The 19,719-nt window shown below is 38.9% G+C and overlaps 1 protein-coding gene across 5 annotated transcripts in view; it reads right to left on the bottom strand.

Moving 5' to 3' along the window:
• Positions 1–2,868: 2,868 nt before the first annotated feature.
• Positions 2,869–19,719, bottom strand: part of SLC13A1 (solute carrier family 13 member 1) — a 59,339-nt gene continuing 42,488 nt past the window's right edge. For all 5 annotated transcript variants that reach the window (XM_083820273.1, XM_083820270.1, XM_083820272.1 and 2 more), the window contains 8 exons: positions 18,514–18,633; positions 17,185–17,283; positions 16,994–17,095; positions 10,527–10,630; positions 9,762–9,871; positions 8,954–9,115; positions 7,880–8,017; positions 2,869–7,747 (listed from right to left, as the gene is read on the bottom strand). In XM_083820273.1, the coding sequence (XP_083676399.1) occupies positions 7,607–7,747; positions 7,880–8,017; positions 8,954–9,115; positions 9,762–9,871; positions 10,527–10,630; positions 16,994–17,095; positions 17,185–17,283; positions 18,514–18,633 (976 nt within the window). In that variant the 3' untranslated portion in view covers positions 2,869–7,606. The remainder of the gene's footprint in view (positions 7,748–7,879; positions 8,018–8,953; positions 9,116–9,761; positions 9,872–10,526; positions 10,631–16,993; positions 17,096–17,184; positions 17,284–18,513; positions 18,634–19,719) is intronic.

Genomic DNA, 19,719 nt, shown 5'->3' with positions numbered 1-19,719 from the left:
GGATGAGGAAGAGGTCCCAAGATGTGCTCATTCTGGAGCCTGATGAAGTAGCTGAGTCAGGTTGAGGACACGTCCTTGGGCTGCAAGTAGTGGTACCCACTGTCAGAAGACCACCTCAAGAGCTGTACTCCCAGGTGATGGAGTGAGGTAAAGTCCTTGGGAAAGGCTGCTCGAGAGACCAGCTAACTTTGATTGTGATACAGTTTGAGGGAGCTTTGTAGACAAGATGCTTCTCTGGCTGAACCAATATCTGATGTCTGCTCCTGTGCTTTGCCAGCTTTCAAGGGGAAATTCTATCTGTTCATTAGCTAGGAGGAGGTTGAGATTTCCTGTGATTTATTCCACACATGGCTGTGTAGCAGAAGTGGAAAATTCCCATGCTTCTGGTAACTTTGTATAATAGCTTTCATTGGCCTTGTCAGTATCGTGCATAATACATTTATTTTATCCATGTGGTCTGTAAAACCACCCTGGAAGTCCAACACAACTCAAGACTGAGGTGGTAAGTGGTTGCAGGAAGGCACTGCGAAGTTTGGCTCTGATTAAAAGGCTTTACTCATAATCCGTTATTAAATGAACTGTGTTCCACACCTAAGAATTTCAAGAGTGGTGTTTAAAAATACCATCAGTGAGATATTGCTTAAGCCATGAATTCTATAATTGCTACACTGAAATTGTGCAGTGCAACCAGGAAAGGTTTAATGGCTTATTGGAGTTGAAGAATTGTTCTTAATGGGCACAAAACTCCATCTGCTTTCACAGTGTGAACAGGGAAAATTATGGTACTATCTATGCCATCCATTTCCTTCTCCTCTGATGCATTATAATAGCATCTAAAGAAAGCACTAGCCAGCACATGGTTTTCTATATTATGCAAACTGAACTTTTCAAATCCGTGAAGGATGTCAGCAAAAGTTGTCAGTCTTATACATGGATCATTACCAGTTTTGAAAGGTGAGACTCAGAACTGCAAATTGTAGGTTAGCTTCTCTCTCTCTCTCTCTCTCTCTCTCTCTCTCCATCCCTTCCTTTACTTCTTCCCTGCTCCCCTTACCAGCTCATATCTTGGTTGTATGTACACCCCCCCCCCCACTCCCCCCTCCCCTTCTTCCCTTTATTTATATATTTTAGCAATAACAAGCAGTGTCTTGCAAGGCAGAATAAAAGACTGATAAAGGACAATTGTTCAGAGAAATTATCTAGGACAGTAGAAAATTCTTTTGCATTTTCTTGTTGTGTGTTACGAATTCAAGCAAGTGCTACAATAAACATGGTACTTTTATTCTGTTTACTTCTACTGAGCCAAATAGGAAATGCTATGAAATGTTTGTGGCTTAGTTACACGTGTCTGGAATGCTTATGTTGTGTAGCTCTAGTACATATGCTTATGTCTGCTTTACTAGCTATGCTCATGATGTGCACAGGTGAAGATGGACATCACAGAGGGAATTACAACGTTCAGTGTGAAGAACAATTAATCTCAGTGATGCTCTGTGTACTGTAAAGGCCAAGAGTCGTAGCCTAATAAATCCCAGTGAATCCTGTGGTAAAAAGCCACCTATATTAAAAAGTTTTGGTTTTATTTTTTGTTAAAAAAAAATCCACCTGCCCTAAACTTCTGTATTTTAACGTTTTGGATTTTTTTTTTTCATTTTTTATTTCTGTGCCCAAAAGCTGAAGAAAAATCCATGAATCTACCTGCCTGTTTAGCGCTAGAAATATTAAATTACTCTCTCAATCTGTTCAGACTGATTCATAATTTAGGGATCTCTTGATGTTACTGTGCCCATGTCTCTCTGCTGGGTGTAGGACAAAGATCCTGCTACAGTGAGACACTCTAATCCTTAGCTCCCAGGGGCAAAGGTCTCTCCCCACTCCTTGGAGGATACAAAGTGGAAGAGAGCAAAAGTGTGATTCTGGTCCCATCTGCCAGACCCAGACCTTCCCCTCACACCTGGCTGCCCATGCTATTGGCTTATAGCTATCCTTTTTAGGCTCATGATTATAAATTTCTTGCCTACACAGAGTCTGTCAGGAGGAGAATACATCTGATACCTGGTAACTTTGGGCTCTCTTCTGGGATGTAAATACTGTGGGTTCAAATCTCTCAGCATCTGAGGAGGGATCACAAAAGAAGTTTTCATGCATCCTGTGTTGTTAGAAGATGTTGGAGGATGGAAAGAGAAATCTCTAAGTGAAGGAAGCAGATTTCACAAAAATGCCCTGCAGCACTCTTGGATTGATGCCTGAGAAGAGAGTTTCAGGCACAAACTTCTTAGTGTTTTATTTTGGGTGGTTTGGGTGTATTAGCTTGTTGTTTCTTCAGTGATATCTTGTTTATGCCTGTATCTTGTACTGGAGTTTTGAAAACTTAGGACAGCAATATGAATCCCACCTTGGAGCCTGACACCCAGGTTTCCACATTTGTCACAAATGGATGTGGCAGAACCTGAAGCTCTTCGTAAAGGACAACCAAATAAAACAGTTGGAGGCGACTCTTCCAGACACCCCTGAGGGGCTGCTCCAGCATCATGACCTAAAATGATACACCCTGACTTCAAGGGGCACTGAATCAAGCACTAGGGCCCTCAAGGACTACTTCGCATTGGTATATACACTGCTTTCTGATTTTCTTATGAGGCACCAAGCCCTTAGTGACTGTGATATATTTATTTTGTATTTGTAGAGGAAACTGCCAGGAAGCAGAATTTTTATTTTAATTGCTTTATAAAGCTCAAAGTCCTTTCTCCTTTTCAATTTTTTTTTTAAAAGTGGACGGTTTTCAATATCCAGTAAGTTTAAATTATTCTCATCAGGTACTCTTCACCATATATATCAGGGGTTAAGATAGCATACAATAAAAAAAGGTTTAAGAAATCTCAGGCACTTTTATTGAAAGACAACCTTTCTTCACACACCACAGTTTTAGATCCTGTTAATTTATCACAAAATAAATGTTGGTCTGTACAGCATTTGGGAAATACTTATTTTAAAAATAGGAAATCAGTCTTGTAAAGAAATGTCATACAGCAATTGAACATTGAACAAGTAAAGCAACATACAACAGGTTCCAGGAACACAATGCAAAAGTGTTAAAGGATAGCACTGACAAAGAGTTTGGTAATTGTTGAGAACCACAAATTATGACATCAACTTTGCACAGACAAAGAACTAAGCTGATTACTTAGTTATAACTTATCAGCGGTAGCTGCAAAGTAATCTGACATCTGTGCAGACCTGACCTCTGAAGAATCCCTCCAGCTCCGAGGAGATGTGGGGCAGCAGCGTGTCTCCATCAGGGCAGCTGGCATCCATGTGGGCTGCCAGCAGCAGGACGGGAGACAGTGGCAGGAATGGATTTCTGTATATCTAAGTCATCACTAACTACAGAAACAGTCTTCAGGTCCTGCCAGCAACTGCACATAGGATACAACAGTCTTTAGATTGTTGTAATTAGTATGATAACTGGTTTGGTACCTACACGTAATCAAAAAGTTGAAAAAAAAAAAAAAAACAGGGTAAAACGGGTGGTGTTTTTTTTTCACTCCACCCTTCCTGAGCTGCTGCGCTGCACTGCTGCTCAGCCAGGCCTCAGGCTATAGACCCGGTTGCTTTAAACTAGTAAACAAACACAGGTACTTCATTTTAAAAGTACATAAGGGAATTTACACTGCAAGATTGATCTGACTGATGTGTGTAGTAATGGAACAGTGCAGAAGCTTTTTCCAGGGTGTACTTGTTTTGTGGTTACTGGTAATCTAAAAACACATCCTCCAAAAGCAAAGTGAAAATATATTAGATATAGTACAGCCATAGGAACGGAGAACAGAGACCTGGCACATCTCCCCTGATGAAGTGTATGACAAAGGCTTCATTTAATTCAGCAAGAATGAGACCACGAATAAATAGTAAGTCATAAATATTACTTATGTAATAATAAAATTGTCTAATTAGACTCATCTGAGACAAAGAAAAAATACAACATTCTATATGGAAATTATGCACAAAGCAATTTACAAATAGTCGATGCAGTCATCATATATTAATCGATATGATTAAAACGATTGTAGATGCATTTCCACCACTTGCCACAATACTGACAAACTCTGGGCAAAGCAAGGAATCTCACAGCGCCTGTAAGGAGCACGCAGCCAGCATGGCGCTCTGTGCCGGCCACCCACCAGGTACCCAGAGAGCCAAGCCTTTTGAGCTCCTTTTTCCTCCATCTCAACACTCTCAGGTGAGGAATTTCCATCAGTATTAATCTCTGCACTGCAGAGATCTTAATTTTGACTGAAAAACATCCTTAGAAGGTTTAAAAATAAGTTAGCAATAATGTCAGCTTAGCTCAAAGATTGTGTCTGATCCATTCCTTACACTTTTAGCAAAACAAGAAAAAAATGCTAGTGAAACACTACCTTTCCACTACTACCAACTTGTTTATTCATGACTGGTTTGCATACAACATACAATCTGTCAAAAACCTACGCTCAATCATTTCATTTTTGTCACTAGTTTATCATATTGTGACAGTTAATATGCTGGTCACTGACAGTTTATTTATAACTCTGCATTTCATTTTGGTAACTTATAAATACACATGGCGCGGCAAACAACTTTCATTACTTTACAAATCCCTTCCTTCTCTCTTTGCACATAATTCACTCTGTACACAGATTGTAGCAAAAATACTTTTTAAAGTGCATTGTTCATTAAATAATTTAAATCTTCCTTCTCTTTTGCTAAGCAACGATCTTTTTCAGGATCTACCAGATCCTGAAAAAAATTACTTAGTTTAGGGAAATTCTGTGGTCTGCATTATGTGGGAGTTCAGATTCACACATGGGCCTTTCTCAACATATCGTCTATGATCCTATGAATAAACCAAAAAGTAGAGCAAAGGAATGGCTGAGAATTATCCAGCACAAACCGAGCTTCAGCTTATGCTGAAAACAATGTCACTTACTACAGAGTTGACAACTTCTGCAGAGTTCTCTTAAATGGTTCAAAATGATTATTTTCTTCCACAAAGGTACACAACTTGAAGAGAGAATACAGGTGTCAAAGCATGATTTAATTGCACAGTGCATTTGTGGACCTCTCTGGGCCTCAATGTCATATTCAAGGCTGAGGTTACAACAATCAGTTTTGTATTCTGAACATTAACAAAACCAGGGACAGCTCATAAGCACTTAACAAATTTCCTCTCGCTGAATAGCGGTTGTCACATGATTAAAATACTGTCAATTCCTTGCAGAGCAGACCAGTAGAGGCTGAAAATACCACTTTCACTGAGAGTAGTGAATGTCAAGCCACAGAGGACTTTCCCCTACCCTTATGTTTTGTTAAAAAATAAAAAGCATTTTTTTCCATAGAAAATATTATTTCCCAAATAAAAGGTAAAAAAAAGTCTATTCCACTAAAATGAATACTAAAATGAATACAGTATGTTTGTTCATTTGTTTAAAGACAAAAAATATTCACCAAGAGGACAGAAAAGCACTGAAGTATATTACCCAGGGAAGCCGTGCTGTCTCCATGTTGGAGGTTTTCAAGATGTCACTAGACAAATCCCTGAGCAACCCAAACTTAGTGCTAACCTTGCTTTGACTGAGGTTGGACAAGATGGTCCTCGGAGATCCCTCCCACAGGAAATATTCTATGATTCATTGCTTCCAATGCTCTTGAATAATCTGGAAATTACTGACTCAATTGGAAATGTAATACCTGGGAACCTTATAGTAAGAGTACTGTCTCAGCTGGTTTTCCTCTCTATGCCTTCAGGATCAAGGGACTACATAAACCACGAACTCCTTGTTTCTCTGCTGCACATCCTTCTGCGAAGACACAGTAAAACCTATGTCTTTGATTAGCTATTTGTATATACATTCCCCTATACTACCCGGTGAGTTAGAGGCTCCATTTAGCTGGGTGTTGCATATCTGTGACCATAATCATTACTGCAGTGTATCAATTAACACTCATACAGTGGCAGCTCGTGATTGGCCTAGTCATTAACATAGCCCTATCTTGCTAGGCACCGTACAAAAAGTACAAAACAGAAAAGAAAGAAGTTAGCCATCCTAAAGAGATAGCAGCTTCAGCCATGTTGGCAAAGTGTGGTGGCACGTACAGACAACAATTAGTACACAGAACCATCATCATTAAGAGAAAGTGCGTCTTTACTCCAATAATTCATTGCAGCTGAACCTGCAACCTGTAGCTAATAGAAGAAACTATATGTATAACAATCCTATACGTTTTATTCTGGCATTATAGACATTGTGGCTGACATCTCTGCTCTAAATGCACACTAACAAAAATAAATGTAAAAAAGTAAAACATCTAATCAAAAAACTAAAGCTTTTTTTTTTTTTTTTTGGTTGGAAAATTTGATAATTTACAGGATCCGTAAAAGACAGATTAAGGCTTACATCCATCATTGAGGTGACCCAAGGGATGACCCAACCTAAATACATGCAGATTTGGTTCAGACTATTAACTAAACATTCTTTACAAATTGTCGTGTGTCCTCCCAACAGGTGAAGAAACAACTCCATAGTCCTTACTGTGAAAAACATACAACAGATATATAAAACATCAGTAGCTGAAGATATCTCTTGACTATCTTTTGACTACATTGCACTTTTTTGTTTCTAAAATTCATACACTAGAATCCTTAAACTGCCGCCTGTCCTGTAGAGGTCATGCGCCTCATGATGAAGATGCACTACAGTCTTGTTATGATGGATTGAGCGTTACATCTTCAGCACTCTATCTTGTGCTTTCATTCACCAAGAGGATATATCTCTACTTTTGGCAGAGAAGTATGATGATAATTTAGTCTCCATTCATATAGATCAACTCAGATCTATCAATTCATGTTTATACTCGAAAATTCTAGACAACATATACAACTACAACGACGCGTTTTAGTGAGGTCCTGGAAGGAGATAGATTTTAAACATATGCTTAAGTATATATTCTCCTTCCAGATTACAAGGTGCTTAACAGATAAAGTGCTGTCTAAGTGACCATGCTGCTCTTCTCCCTTTTTTGCACATTTGACAGGTCTGTAAACCATATGTTGAGGGCAATCCCCCAACCTGATCTTTTGTTTATCATCAACACCATTTCAAATAGCATTCGAATCTAGAAAACAGAAAAACAGTATGTTCTTGGACAAAACCCAAATGTCACCAGGGATCATAGTAAGAATAGACATTTGAAATAATAACATCTAAATCTCATTATTTCTCTACCCTGAGCATGGGGGCAAACTGCCAGTGACAATGGCTATGTACATTCAGTTTTTCCTTCATAACATGAAGATATAAACGTTCAGACTAGCTGAACTATATTAGAAACTTGATCTGACTAGATGATATTTAAAAAGTCTAGCATTCTTCCTGATTAGACTCTCAGACCAGATCATCAGTCTCTTGGATTATGGAATAAGTCATTTACGGTAACGTGGATCCCTATTGTTATGGTGACAAAAAGCATTTTAAGTGACTCACCACATGCCAGTGGAACAGAAAAGAAACAAAAACAATCCAAACCAATCCCCAGGTTTTGTGGTGGTGTGTTGTTGTTTGTTTGTTTTTTACAACCCCGTGCTGTTTGAAGAAATGATTGGTGCCCAACTTGGGTAAGTATAGAGATCGAATATAGGCACTATCCATGTCATAATTCCAAGCATAACTACAGCAACTCCGATGATGTTAATGCCCAAACCAGCTTTCACCTAAAGGAGGGAGAAAGGAAAGCAAAGACTAATATCAAGACTGTGAAGAAAGTTTTTAAAATGGTAAATATCAGACAATAATGTTGCAGAGTGATTATCAGAACCCTTTGGGTAGTGTTGCTTAAAACTCACCATGTCCATTACAGTTAAATGACCATATGAAAATACAATGGCATTGGCTGGGTTTGCTACTGGAAGAAGGAATGCAAAAGAAGTACATAGTGTGGCAGGTATCAAAATGAAGAGTGGGTTCACGTGAATGGCTTCAGCCTGCAGAAAGAAAAATAAAAGAGAGAACAGCTGTCAGGGGATGCATTTGCTAAATGAAATACATAAATGCAAACTTACTATATTAACACAAGCAAACTGTGAACTGCCAGCTTAAATAGTGAAAAATAACCTTTTCCGGTAACTCCTTTATAAGATTATATCTGAGAATGCTCCAGAGGAGAACAGGTATTTCTAGCACAAGATAGTTAATGAACCCTAAATTCACACCTGATTTTTCTCTAATTGTAGTTGAGTCTCTAATACGAAAGACTCTTGCAGAGAGTGTGGGCACAGCACAAGCACTAAAACCAAAACACTGCCAGAAAGATGATGAAGTTGAATTTATGTATAATGCACAGGAGGTACTCAATGTAGTGAGGACTGAGTTTTCTTGTGAGAGAGGGAAGGGGGATTAGTATGTGACTAGACTGGTCAAGTGGCAAAGACTAGAAGATAGCCATGATAAGTGATGAAGAAGAAGAACTGGGTGTTTTGATAAAGATAACGAGAAAAAAAGGACAAGACTGAGGAAAGGAGAGAATGAGAAGTACGTCTAAGCACATCTATTAGACCTCTCTTCTTTTTGGTGACAGCTTGAATGGTGCAGTGTTAACCATTTTTTTTGAAGATTTGGTCTTGAAGAAACACTGAGAGCGCTGTCCTTTCAAGTGTTTCCATTATACTCAAATAGGAGTAACAGCTTCAATTTTTCAGTATTGCACTTTTATCCTAATTTTACTGAATTTTCAGCATCTCTTGTAAGAAAGCCCCAAAACAACCAGCTATCCAATGCACATGGCAATAAAGAAAAAAGAAAAAAAAAAAGTTATGAGGTACTTTATGCAGACTTTAAAAAAAAATGGTTCTTTGAGCAGCTGTATTATTACATGGATGACAGAGCACATTCTGGTTAAAAGCAACCTCTATGATACTCACCAAAGGAGATAATATAGGCAAAAATATCGTAATGGTGGCTGGATTGCTGGCCACTTCTGTTACTGAAGTGACAATAAGGCATGATATCAGGATAACCAGCCACAGGGGTAGTGATCCTAGAGGGGTCAATTTACTTGCTACCCAGTCGGACAGTTTTGAAACCTGCATAAGGAATATGACAACATGATTATGTTTTACAAAGCACTGAACAGAAAACTATAATGAAATGGTATTGAACAGGAATTTACCCATCTGTTAATTGTGAAGTATTTGTGTAAAATAGAAAAAAAAAATCTGAAATATTTCTATGTTCCTACCACATGTTTTTAAGTGCATTTTTCTAAGTTACTGTTGTCCTGTAGGCACCCATGCAAGCTATATTCCATTTATTTATATTTGCACCTTTGAGAAGGTTAGAGGAGATGTACTCAGAAAATTTGTCCTACGCATACATCAGGCTTCATAAACAAATCTTGGGCCAAGACCTGTTTGATTTACTGGAGTAGCCAGCAGGATTCTGCATAGGAATTACCTCAGAAACCTCTACACAACTCCTACCACATCGGGCTTAAATTAAAACAAGTAATTAACAGTAATCATCATTGTTCATAGCATCTGAAGTCAAGGAAAACTTTTTTTTTTCTCACCCCCACTTTGTAAAAATCTTGCATATTCACATTTATCCTGTTCAATATTGTTACAAGAACAATTTGCTAAAATAAGAGAATAACCTTGAATCCACTGCATGTCTGAATTTTGTCTGATGTGGGTCATGCTAATTGCACAGATCTTCTATAAATTGCATTACCTCACAGCCGTCTGCCAATGCAAACCCGCCACCAACAAGAATAGCTATTTCCCAGGGCATGCATGACTGAAATTCCTTCCAAGTAATCAGTGGAGCGTAACCATAAGCAGCTAGAGGAAGAAAAGAAATCATAACCACCAACATTCAAAAACATCTTGAAAAACATCTTGAAATTATTTCTCTGAAGAAATACTTTGAAAATATTCAAAGGCAAAATCTAATCATTATAACCTGAATAAAGTCTTTGACAGAAACAACCTGTACATCCTTGGCTGCTGGGAACTATCACAGCTTGAAGACGACAGCTACAAAAGTTTCCACCAGCGGAGCATTGTCCCCTCTCCCCTCCTTCCCTGTGTGGAAGACTGCTATGGAGTATCAGTAAGATAAACTTAATCAACAAAACTCTACCGTTCATACAGATTGCCAAGCTAACACTCTTTAGGCCCATTTAGGTTTTGATCTCTGCCCTGTGTAGCCCAATTCAAAGCCTGTAGCAGTCTCTGGAAAGATGTTTTTCACTGGTGCCAGAGGGCTGCAGACAGCGGGCTACTGTACAGCACTGGCTCATGGAGCTTGCACTGCCTGCATGCTGTCACCCACTTCTGCTTCAGGGAGGCTTCATTCCCCCACAAGGCATTACCCTGTATTAAGGTTGTGACATTAGTATTTAAAAACATTCCTCTACTGAATGCATTGAGTTGTGTTTAAGGCCAAACCTTCGACACCTTATTGTACCAAAACCCAGATCAAAAGATACTCAACTGCTTTCTCCATTTGAAGTCCTAGACAAAGTTTTTGCAGGAATAATAAAGAACAGGAGGCCAATCACTAAGGCAGTTGTTGAATCCGTAGCATAGCCTTTATACCTGAGTTAACAAGAATAACACAAGAAAAAAGCATGTACATATATACAGTCAGGACAACAGTCTATTACATTATGTGCCCATGTCCAGGTGCGGGCTCCCCCGTGAGGAGAGGCCGGGGCTGCCCCATGCTGGATGCACTCCAATGGGCCCAACGCAGGCACGGCTGGGCCCAGCAGCCAAAATGGCAGCACATTCAGGAAAATGTGTTGAAGAAAGAGTAAAAAATGCCATATAGGATGTGACGAGTGAAGAAAATAAATGAGGGAAAGAGCCTTGTGACCACCAAGGTTGGAGAAGGAGGAGGGGGAGGAGGTGCTGCAGGCATGGCAGCAGAGATCCCCCTGCAGACGTGAGGAAGAGACCTTGGTGGAGCCATGGAAAAGTCTGAGGAGAACGGAGCAGCAGAGAGGAGCTGTGACGGACTGACCACAGCCCCCATTCCCCAACCCCCTGTGCTGCTCAGGGTGGAAGGGCACAGAGTCAAGGATGAAGAAGTAAATTTGAGCTTCAGGAAAGGGAAGGAGGGAAAGTGTTGTTTTAATTTGTCTTTGTTTCTCACTGTCCAAATCTGTTTTAATTGAGAGTAAATAAAATTAATTTTCGCCAAGTTGATTCTGTTCTACCTATGATGGTAAGTGGTATGTGGTGTCCCTGTCTTTATCTCTCCCCGCGAGCTCTTCCATCATATTTTTTCCTGCTGCCCTATTGAGGAGGGGGACTGAGATAGCAGCTGGGTGGGTGTCTGGCAGCTGGCCAGTGTCAGCCCACCACATCTGCAGAAATAGAACATATAAGCCCTATAAATTCATCAGTTTGTGTCCTGAGTAGACGTGCGCTACTTTGTCATGCAGGAATAAGCTGGGGGATGGGGATGCTTGGGATTAGCTGCTGCTTAAACAACTCATTTTCACAGTTCAGTGGTAAATTTAATAATTTTAATATGCTCTGTAATAGATCCAGTCCAACAGGCCTTAAGAGCACTGTGCCTACCCACAAAGAATGATGCTCTTGTAGCTAAGGGAAGACAGCAGAACTTTATTATCCTACTCTGCCTGTCACCGCTGTGGTCATAGACACGAGGGCCGTGTTTACTTTGAACATTTCCTGTGCGTGAGAACTCCTTGCACCAGTGTTTTTTCAGCTGATCCAATTTCCTTCAAACTAGTACAGAGTACAAGACCAGGCAAAGTGCAAAGCTGACCTCTGAGGCCATTTTAACACATCCAGCTGATTCTGTTAGATGGTGACATATCCCATCTTATTTCAGTCAAGATAGTCTTAGTCATTCAACAGAATTAAAAAAATTTGCTAAGAAAGTCAAACCCAACAGTTTTTAAAGCTCAGTCATTTTTTAATATTTACTGTAAATTATTCTTTTTTCCTGAACCAATATGTTAGTCCTCTCAGCCTCATACTACATAATTCTCTGCATTTTCAGTAGGTGCATGCATAGCTTCCCAGCAGATCTCAGGCTTAAGGTTTTATATTAAATCAAGGCTTTTCACCAAAAGGGAAAAATCATCTCTAATTATACGTTACAAATGTATACTCTGGTAGATCCCTTTTCTTTAACAATACCATTAGGTGAGATTCACAAAACCTTAATATGCATAGCACACTGATATCACAGCCAGTATAGTTTTAGCTAAAACTGTCACAAAATGAACCTGCCATAAAAGTTGAAGTGGCTCACTAATACATTTTGTGTCCTGTTTTCTGTTGTCTGCTAGCACAGAATATGCTTTTAAAAAACATGTTTGTAATGGTTTGTTAAGGCAGAGGGTTCTGCCCATATATCAACTTTAGGCTAGGTCCAGGTACACTGGGGTTAAAAATGAGAAAATCCCTTCCTCTAGCATCCTATCCTGCACTCTTTTAAGACTTTATATATGTATATATATATAAAAATACATATATTATATAAATTATATATATAATACTATATGTGTGTGGGTCATATAATGTTATATACATTGATAAGATCCCCTGTGAGCCTTCTTTTCTCTAGGTTAAACAGTCCCAGCTCTCTCAGCCTTCTCTCATAGGAAAGGTGCTCCAGTCCCTTCATCTTTGTGGCCCTTTGCTGGACTACCTCCAGTAGCTCTGTGTCTGTCTCGTACTGGGGAGCCCAAAACTGGACACAGTTCTTCAGGTCATGTATGGCCTCACCGGTACAGGGCAAGGATCACCTCCCTGGACCTGTTGGCTACTGTCCTTTGCTGCACAGTCCTTTGCTGCAAGAGCACACTGCTGACTCATGTTCAACTTGGTGTCCACCAGGACCCCCAGATCCTTTTCTGCCAAACTGCTTTCCAACTGGGTAACCCTCAGCATGCACTTCTGTCTGGGGGTCGTTTCTCCCCAGGCGCAGGACTTTGCATACCCCCTTGTTCGACAAGGAAAGTGCAATTATTTTGCTAACAACAACAACAAAAAAAAAAAGAACAAAAAAATATTCCTTGTGCCAAACACTTTTCTCAGAAAACTTGCTTGGGAGACACACACACAACATCCTACTGTTAGTCATACTATTATGAAGACACACTTGAGACCTTTCCAGACAGTAGCTCTTCAATAATTGGTGAATTTTGAGATTAATAATTTTCAAAGTCTACTTATCCATGCTGTAATGCAATTGCATATACAATACCGACTTGCTTGTAACACTGGAAATCTGATTGTTATTTAAGGAAGTAAAAAAATCCATTGATCAAGGAAAATGCACAATGACTCCAACTGATATCATTGTAGAAAAGAAGACTGTGGGCAAAAAAAACACACAGTGGCCTTGTATTAGCAATAAAGAAAGGAATAAACCATGAAAAAAAAAAAAGGAAGGAGAAGAAGAAAAGGGAAAATATGATGACACAAATTCAGGCAAAAACCTGAGGAACAGTGAAGGAAACCCACCTTGTGTATATCAGCTCTAATCAGCTGCAGCCCAGTGTTGAAATTTGTTTCTTATGAGGTTCATAAAGTGCTAGCCAAAGGCCAACTTGAAATTCATCTAATTGAAGCTAATACCCTACAACCTGGCATTAAGCCAGGACATAGGTGGAAACTGCTGTAGCAGAAGCGATGTGTGATCCTTTGCTGTCAACAGATGGAGAGGAAACAGGCATTTTTACCCTGCACTTCCCTCTGTAGTGTTATAAACATTGATTAAAACATTCTGCTATCTGCCTCCAGAGGGAGGTAACAGGGGCTCAGGGCATCACAGTAATGGATTAGTCTTTGATAGACCTACAAAATTTCCTTGAGAAAAATTAACTTACAAATGTAAAGTGTATTTGAAAGGCATTTGATTTAGTATGGCTATTAATGCTTCTTAAAAATGAACTCTACTCAGTACCGATACAGCACAAATATGGGTAAGAATTGCCTGACATTTCAAAAAGTGGGGAGGATATCATCATTGAATACCAATCTTTCTGCTGGGATTTCAAAGAAATCAGTGTCTATATTTTAAAAGGGTATTCAGTAACTTGTGAAGATGCACACGAGGGGCTGAAAACATGAACATGGATAGTGAGAGTGATAAGAATTTGTTTCTTAAAGCACAACTTGAATCATTCAATTTGGTTTGTCAAAAGGAAGCTTGTAATGTGATATAATTAAACCAGGTAAGTATATCCTTAAAGCAATTATCACAAAAAAAAAAAAAAAAAAAAAAGTAATCTAGCAGGGAAAGACAAAAACAGATGGCTGGAAGCTATATGCAGACAGCAAACAAGGTGTAAATTAGTCTTGTTTATTTTGGCAACAGAGATGAGTATCTACCAGAATAAACTATCAAAGAAAGTGGTAAATGCCAAAATATGAGGAACCTATATTTTTCCACCCTGAAATCAAGTCTGGTTGCTTTCTGGGAATTCATGTTATAATAAAATAAATCTCTACCAGGCTTGACATGCAGAAACATGTAGCAGCTTCTGATCTTTAGCATGTTATAAGAAATGAGGTGATGGTCCTGTCTAGTTTAAGACCCTGGGACTGTTGTGCAACCTACCTAAAAGTTCTCACTTAATGGCCCAGGGGGTTCTCAAAGTTACTTTAGCTCTGACATTGCAGCTTTGTTCCTCTAGTCTAATGGACAGTTTTATAGTAAGGTCAAAGCTCATCTGTGCAGGTGACAGAACTTCCTTCAGGCTGACTCAAGACTGGGATAAAATCCTGTAGAAAATAAGCACTATCATAAATGTAAGGGCAGAAAATATTTCCATACATTTGCTTTCTTTAACATATACTTAAGGAAGTTGTGCACATGCCTGTCACTCTACTGAAATCCAAAACACTGAACAGTTGTGTGCGCAAAGGCAGTAGTGAACAAGTACATGAGAGATGTAAGCCACAGTTCATGCACTACAGAAGCCCCTTGGACATGACAGCAAAAAGTGCAATGCATTGATAGATGCCTTTTGCCTGGTTTTTCCTTTGTTTTCTTTAAAGATGATGGTTAACTACTACTCCTAGCTGTACCTGTGCTGGCTTCTTACCCCACTCATCATGACTGGGAAGTTTTCTGTTGCTTATGAAAGTAAAATTGTAAATTCCTGGTTTGATGCCTGTCAGCGCAATTGATGGATAAATTAAAGCTATCTAGAAATAGGAAACGTCTGAAGAGTAATACGTGCTTTCTTCCCCCTTAAAGGTTTTGTTAAAGAATAACACATGCTTTGTTTCTCTTCAGGTTACCTCACAGAAATTATAACATGATTCAGCTTGATGTGACATGACACGTGCTTGCATTCCCTTCCAAGGAAAGCATCCACAAAGTAACATCCCCACACAGAACCTATAACCACGCTTGGTATGAGAATATTCTGCTTTTCCCTGTCAGTGAACATTTTCAATCCAGTGAGGATTTTCCTCAGACAACAGTAAACAGACAACTTCAAATAGGAAAATGTAGATCTCTGGACTAAAATAATTCATTTGAGTAATAAGACCCAAATCTGAAAGGTTGTTTACTAGGTCTGTTTTTCAGTATCAGATGTATCTCATTAAATGGAGCTCAATGAGCACTGAATGTTAATATGAGGTAGAAAGGGGGGCAAAGCCAGCCTGATTGCTTAGCTGGCTGATTGCTTGATTAGGTCAACACTCCAAAACCCTTTAAGATTACTGTGGTTCGTATGAGACAATGATCATCAGGTCTATTGTTATGAGGGAAAAAATGTTCCTTTGCAATTTTGGGGGTAACAAAAAAGTAAATCATTTTAAAACAATCTTAGTTTTTATGCACTTCTTAATGCTATTTCTACCAAAAATAAATAAATAAATAAATGAAATCTCCCCACTTTAAATCTTCAAAGGGCTACATTTATTCCTTGCAATATCCCTTGCCAGATGTACTAGCAGAGCACTGGTATGCGTGTGCATGCTTGTGTGTGTGTGTGAATGGTGGGAGCATATTTAAAGAGAGGAGGGATGATGGATATGAGTGCACGTCATTCATGTTAACATCAAGTTAACATCTGAGTCTAATTCTGGCCTTTGACTCAGATAGTGATAAATGTTAAATCTACAAGGGCCTAAACAGCACAAAGTCCTGCTCCTCCCAGTCCCTCCTCCCAGTCCTCCAATTACTTCCCAGTACTCTAGAGCAAAATTCAGACCTTTATCACAGAACAATGCCAAAATTACAGTAATTACAGCAAGAGAACAGGAGCTATTACAGGCATCACTGTGTTATAGATTCTTGGAAGACCAAGCAATTTCTTAGCGATCTAGGTGATCCTGGGGAAGGGACTACATAAGCAAGCTGAAGCAAAAGGACAAAAGTGTAGTAGTTCCTGAATAGTTCCTGCTTTTTGATGGTTTGTTTAACTGTGACTTTGTGAGAGTTATGTATGAACAGATAGTAATTTATATCAATAATTAAAACTATCAAAGCAGAGGATGTTGGCCAGTATGCATAGAAGTTGGGCTGTCATTAATGGCAGCAGATCAAAAAATCCTAACCAAAGATCTTGTTCTTGCAACTGCAGATTTGGCAAGGAAATAGGAAAGAGTAACACCAATCATGCCTTCTCCATCACCAGATCAAGTCTAAAAGCTAGGCATAATCCTTTTAGAAGGCACTTTGTTTAATCTTGCAATGGGTTTAGGACATTTCAGATATTGCAGCACATATGGAACTGCCAGAGTTGTGCCTAATGGAACTGCCAGAGTTGTGCCTATTCTCTATACACTACAAAAGTTTTAAAAAATGTCATCGTGGCAACTTTCCATAGTATTAAATGCATTTTTTTCTATTATTTTTCCATTTTTTCTTTTCTATTTTTTTTTATTGTGAAGTAAAGAAGGTATGCAATTAAGACATGGTACAGTTCTCACTGGTGTATCAAAAAGATTACTTACTTTGGGAAAAGTGAAGACCATCCTGGGATGAAGCCAGGTTCTCTGGTAAACCACAGCAGTGTCATTAAAATGAATAGGACAAGTGTAACAATTTCTGGGTAGCTATAGCAGAAACACAATGGGTTATACATTTTCTTGAATTCACACTTGGGTTTACTTGTTCTTGTCTGCAGGTTCATAGTTTGACATACCTCATTGGTCCAAGCTTCTTGTATTCTTCCTGAATCACCTTTGCTGAGGCCTCTTCTCTAGCTGTTTTTTTCTTGCCACACTTGAACATGCTTTTAAAACTGGAAGGTAAATCAGCAATATTGAAGGATGGATTAACAGTGTATGCAGAAGAAAAAAATGTCCACCCTTTCCAGTTAGCAATAGCATTTTACAAAAATTTCTCACTTTACAATGCAGTGTCTCCCATTTAATTATCACATATTAAACTGAGCACATTGGAATTAATTGGAAAAGTCCAGTGGGAGATTGAAAGAGGCAGCAACAAAATGTGTCCTGCTATAGACTAGCTCATTTGTTTTATCCTATAATGGGTTTAGGACATTTCAGATGTTGCTCACAAGAAGGGTGAAGCTTTAATCATGGGAGGTAATTGAAACAATCAAAAGCATAATCTGTCTGTTTAATGAAAGTCATACATGATTCTGCTTTACTCTGTTTTTTAATGAAAAAGTTAGTATTACATAAGTAGCCTGCTTACTGATCAGCAGAACAGTTGCTACAAGTTAGGTTTTCATTCTTCCATAATATTAAAAAGAACACTATCAAAACAATCAAGAAAAAATGAAAGAATAAATGTTCAGATACAGACTGGTAAGCTTGGGTTTATTCTAAGTCTGCTTAAGAGTAGGCAGTCTCACTTTTCATCTCTTGAACCATACGTAACCATGTAACTGGAAGACAGCAGGCCCCATTGTTATCTCTGCAGGTGTTAGTGAATTCATGGAAAACAAGGCTTTGAAGAATCAGCCAAAAATAAATATTATTCTCTGCAAAACCTTAAAAGCACAAACTCCAAGAGAAAGAAAAACATGCTACCACATACAAATTTTGGAAAAAATGGACTTTTTTACTTTACATTCAGAAACGGAGTCATCCAGCTTATAGCACAGGTATTTCTCAAGTATTCAAGTCAATCCCTGATTCCAGCAAAGAGCAACATCCTGCCTGTCTAACATCTTCAAGTCTTAGACTAAAATGCACATAATTTCCATATTCTTTAGTCTTGCACACATGCAATATTTAATTGTGATGTGTGTATATTCTAAAGGAAGGGATATCATCATTTATGATATAGACTTTTCATACTGGGCTGAGTAGTCAAGGATCCTTACTTTAGAGCATTCTTATCCCTTCCAGAGATGCAGCTCTACTAATCAAGGATGTAAAACCGCTGTTGCTGCATTATCTTTTTAACAAGCCTGTTAAACTTAGGTGGAATATTTACTCCTGGTATAAAGCATCTTTTATATCATCAACCTTTACTTTTATTGATTACATCGTTTACTTACTCAAACCCAAGGAAAAGCCACTGGAGCCAGACCCAGGAGAGCACCAGAATAACAACTGTGATGGGGATAGAAAGGATAAACCAGGATCCAAAGTTGATGCACTTGCAATCTGGGTAACGTCTGGATGAAAGTTTAAAAAAAAAAAAAAAAAGTTTAGTTAAGCTTTGCAAAGGAATGAGGAATGAAGACTTGAGAGAAGTGCCAGAAAGCCCTCTGCTGCAAGAGAGTGCTTCTGGCTGGCAGCTGCCTTCAGCATGAGGTGGCCTCTGGTGACCTCTTCCTTCACCCTCCTATGCTGTTCCTGATCATCATGACTACTACAGGAACTGTCCCTGCAGCTGTGCCACAGTTGCTTTAGCATCAGATCATCAACAGATCTGTGTATATCCCACTGATCTAGGTGTGTCTAACCTGTTCAGGAGGCAAGGAAGGGCCACTCACAGTGTTAAGGGCCACTGGGACTGCAAAGAAGCAGAATTGAAGAAAAGCTGCTCTCTGAAAGGAGACTTTTAGCACAAGCAAATATGCTTGAATCTCCAATGAACTTAGAAGACAACAGTGGAGACAATGTTGAGACGTTTATTATTGAAGGTTCCATAAGGTATTCAAAACTCATTAGAAAGAAATTTATTATTACTAATTTCCAGAAAAGGTGGGGATGTTTATCTGTCAGGTAGATTGTCTCTCAAGTCACATTGTCTCTTTGAGGCTGCCTTCATCTGCTGTTTGCAGATGTGGGTTTGACAACCACAGCTCTCCCTGCCATGTGCATTTCAAAAAAGGAGAAATGGGCTTGGGTCTTCTGAAAGAAATAAATTTACTGTTGAATGAGATAGAAGCCAGATAGGCAAGAAGGCCAGAATAATGAATCCTATCTTTAGTTTCTCGATTTACTTTATGAACAGATTTCTTTTCATCTTTGAGCCCCTGCAGCTCTGCTGAGAGAGCTTCTACCGCTACAAGTGAGAAAATTCTAGCCTTCTTGGATAGCCTTCTTTCTTCATGCAGAAATCAGATGGAAGGGAAAACACAATGTCCAGAAGGAGGCTGCAATGACTATTTTCAATTATTATGCAACATTTTGTACTTCATGCCTTGCTAGAAGAAAAACAAATGCAATGGTCTCATAGGTCATTGAGACAATAAATGTTTATTATAAATGCTATCTCACGTTATGCAATTTTTAGGATTAACCTATATTTGTTA

Source organism: Anser anser (genome assembly GCF_964211835.1).
Source record: "Anser anser genome assembly, chromosome: 1".
In the NCBI taxonomy this organism is placed as follows: domain Eukaryota; kingdom Metazoa; phylum Chordata; class Aves; order Anseriformes; family Anatidae; genus Anser; species Anser anser.
Note: the sequence above shows the minus strand (reverse complement) of the source record. Positions and strands in the feature narration are given on the sequence as shown.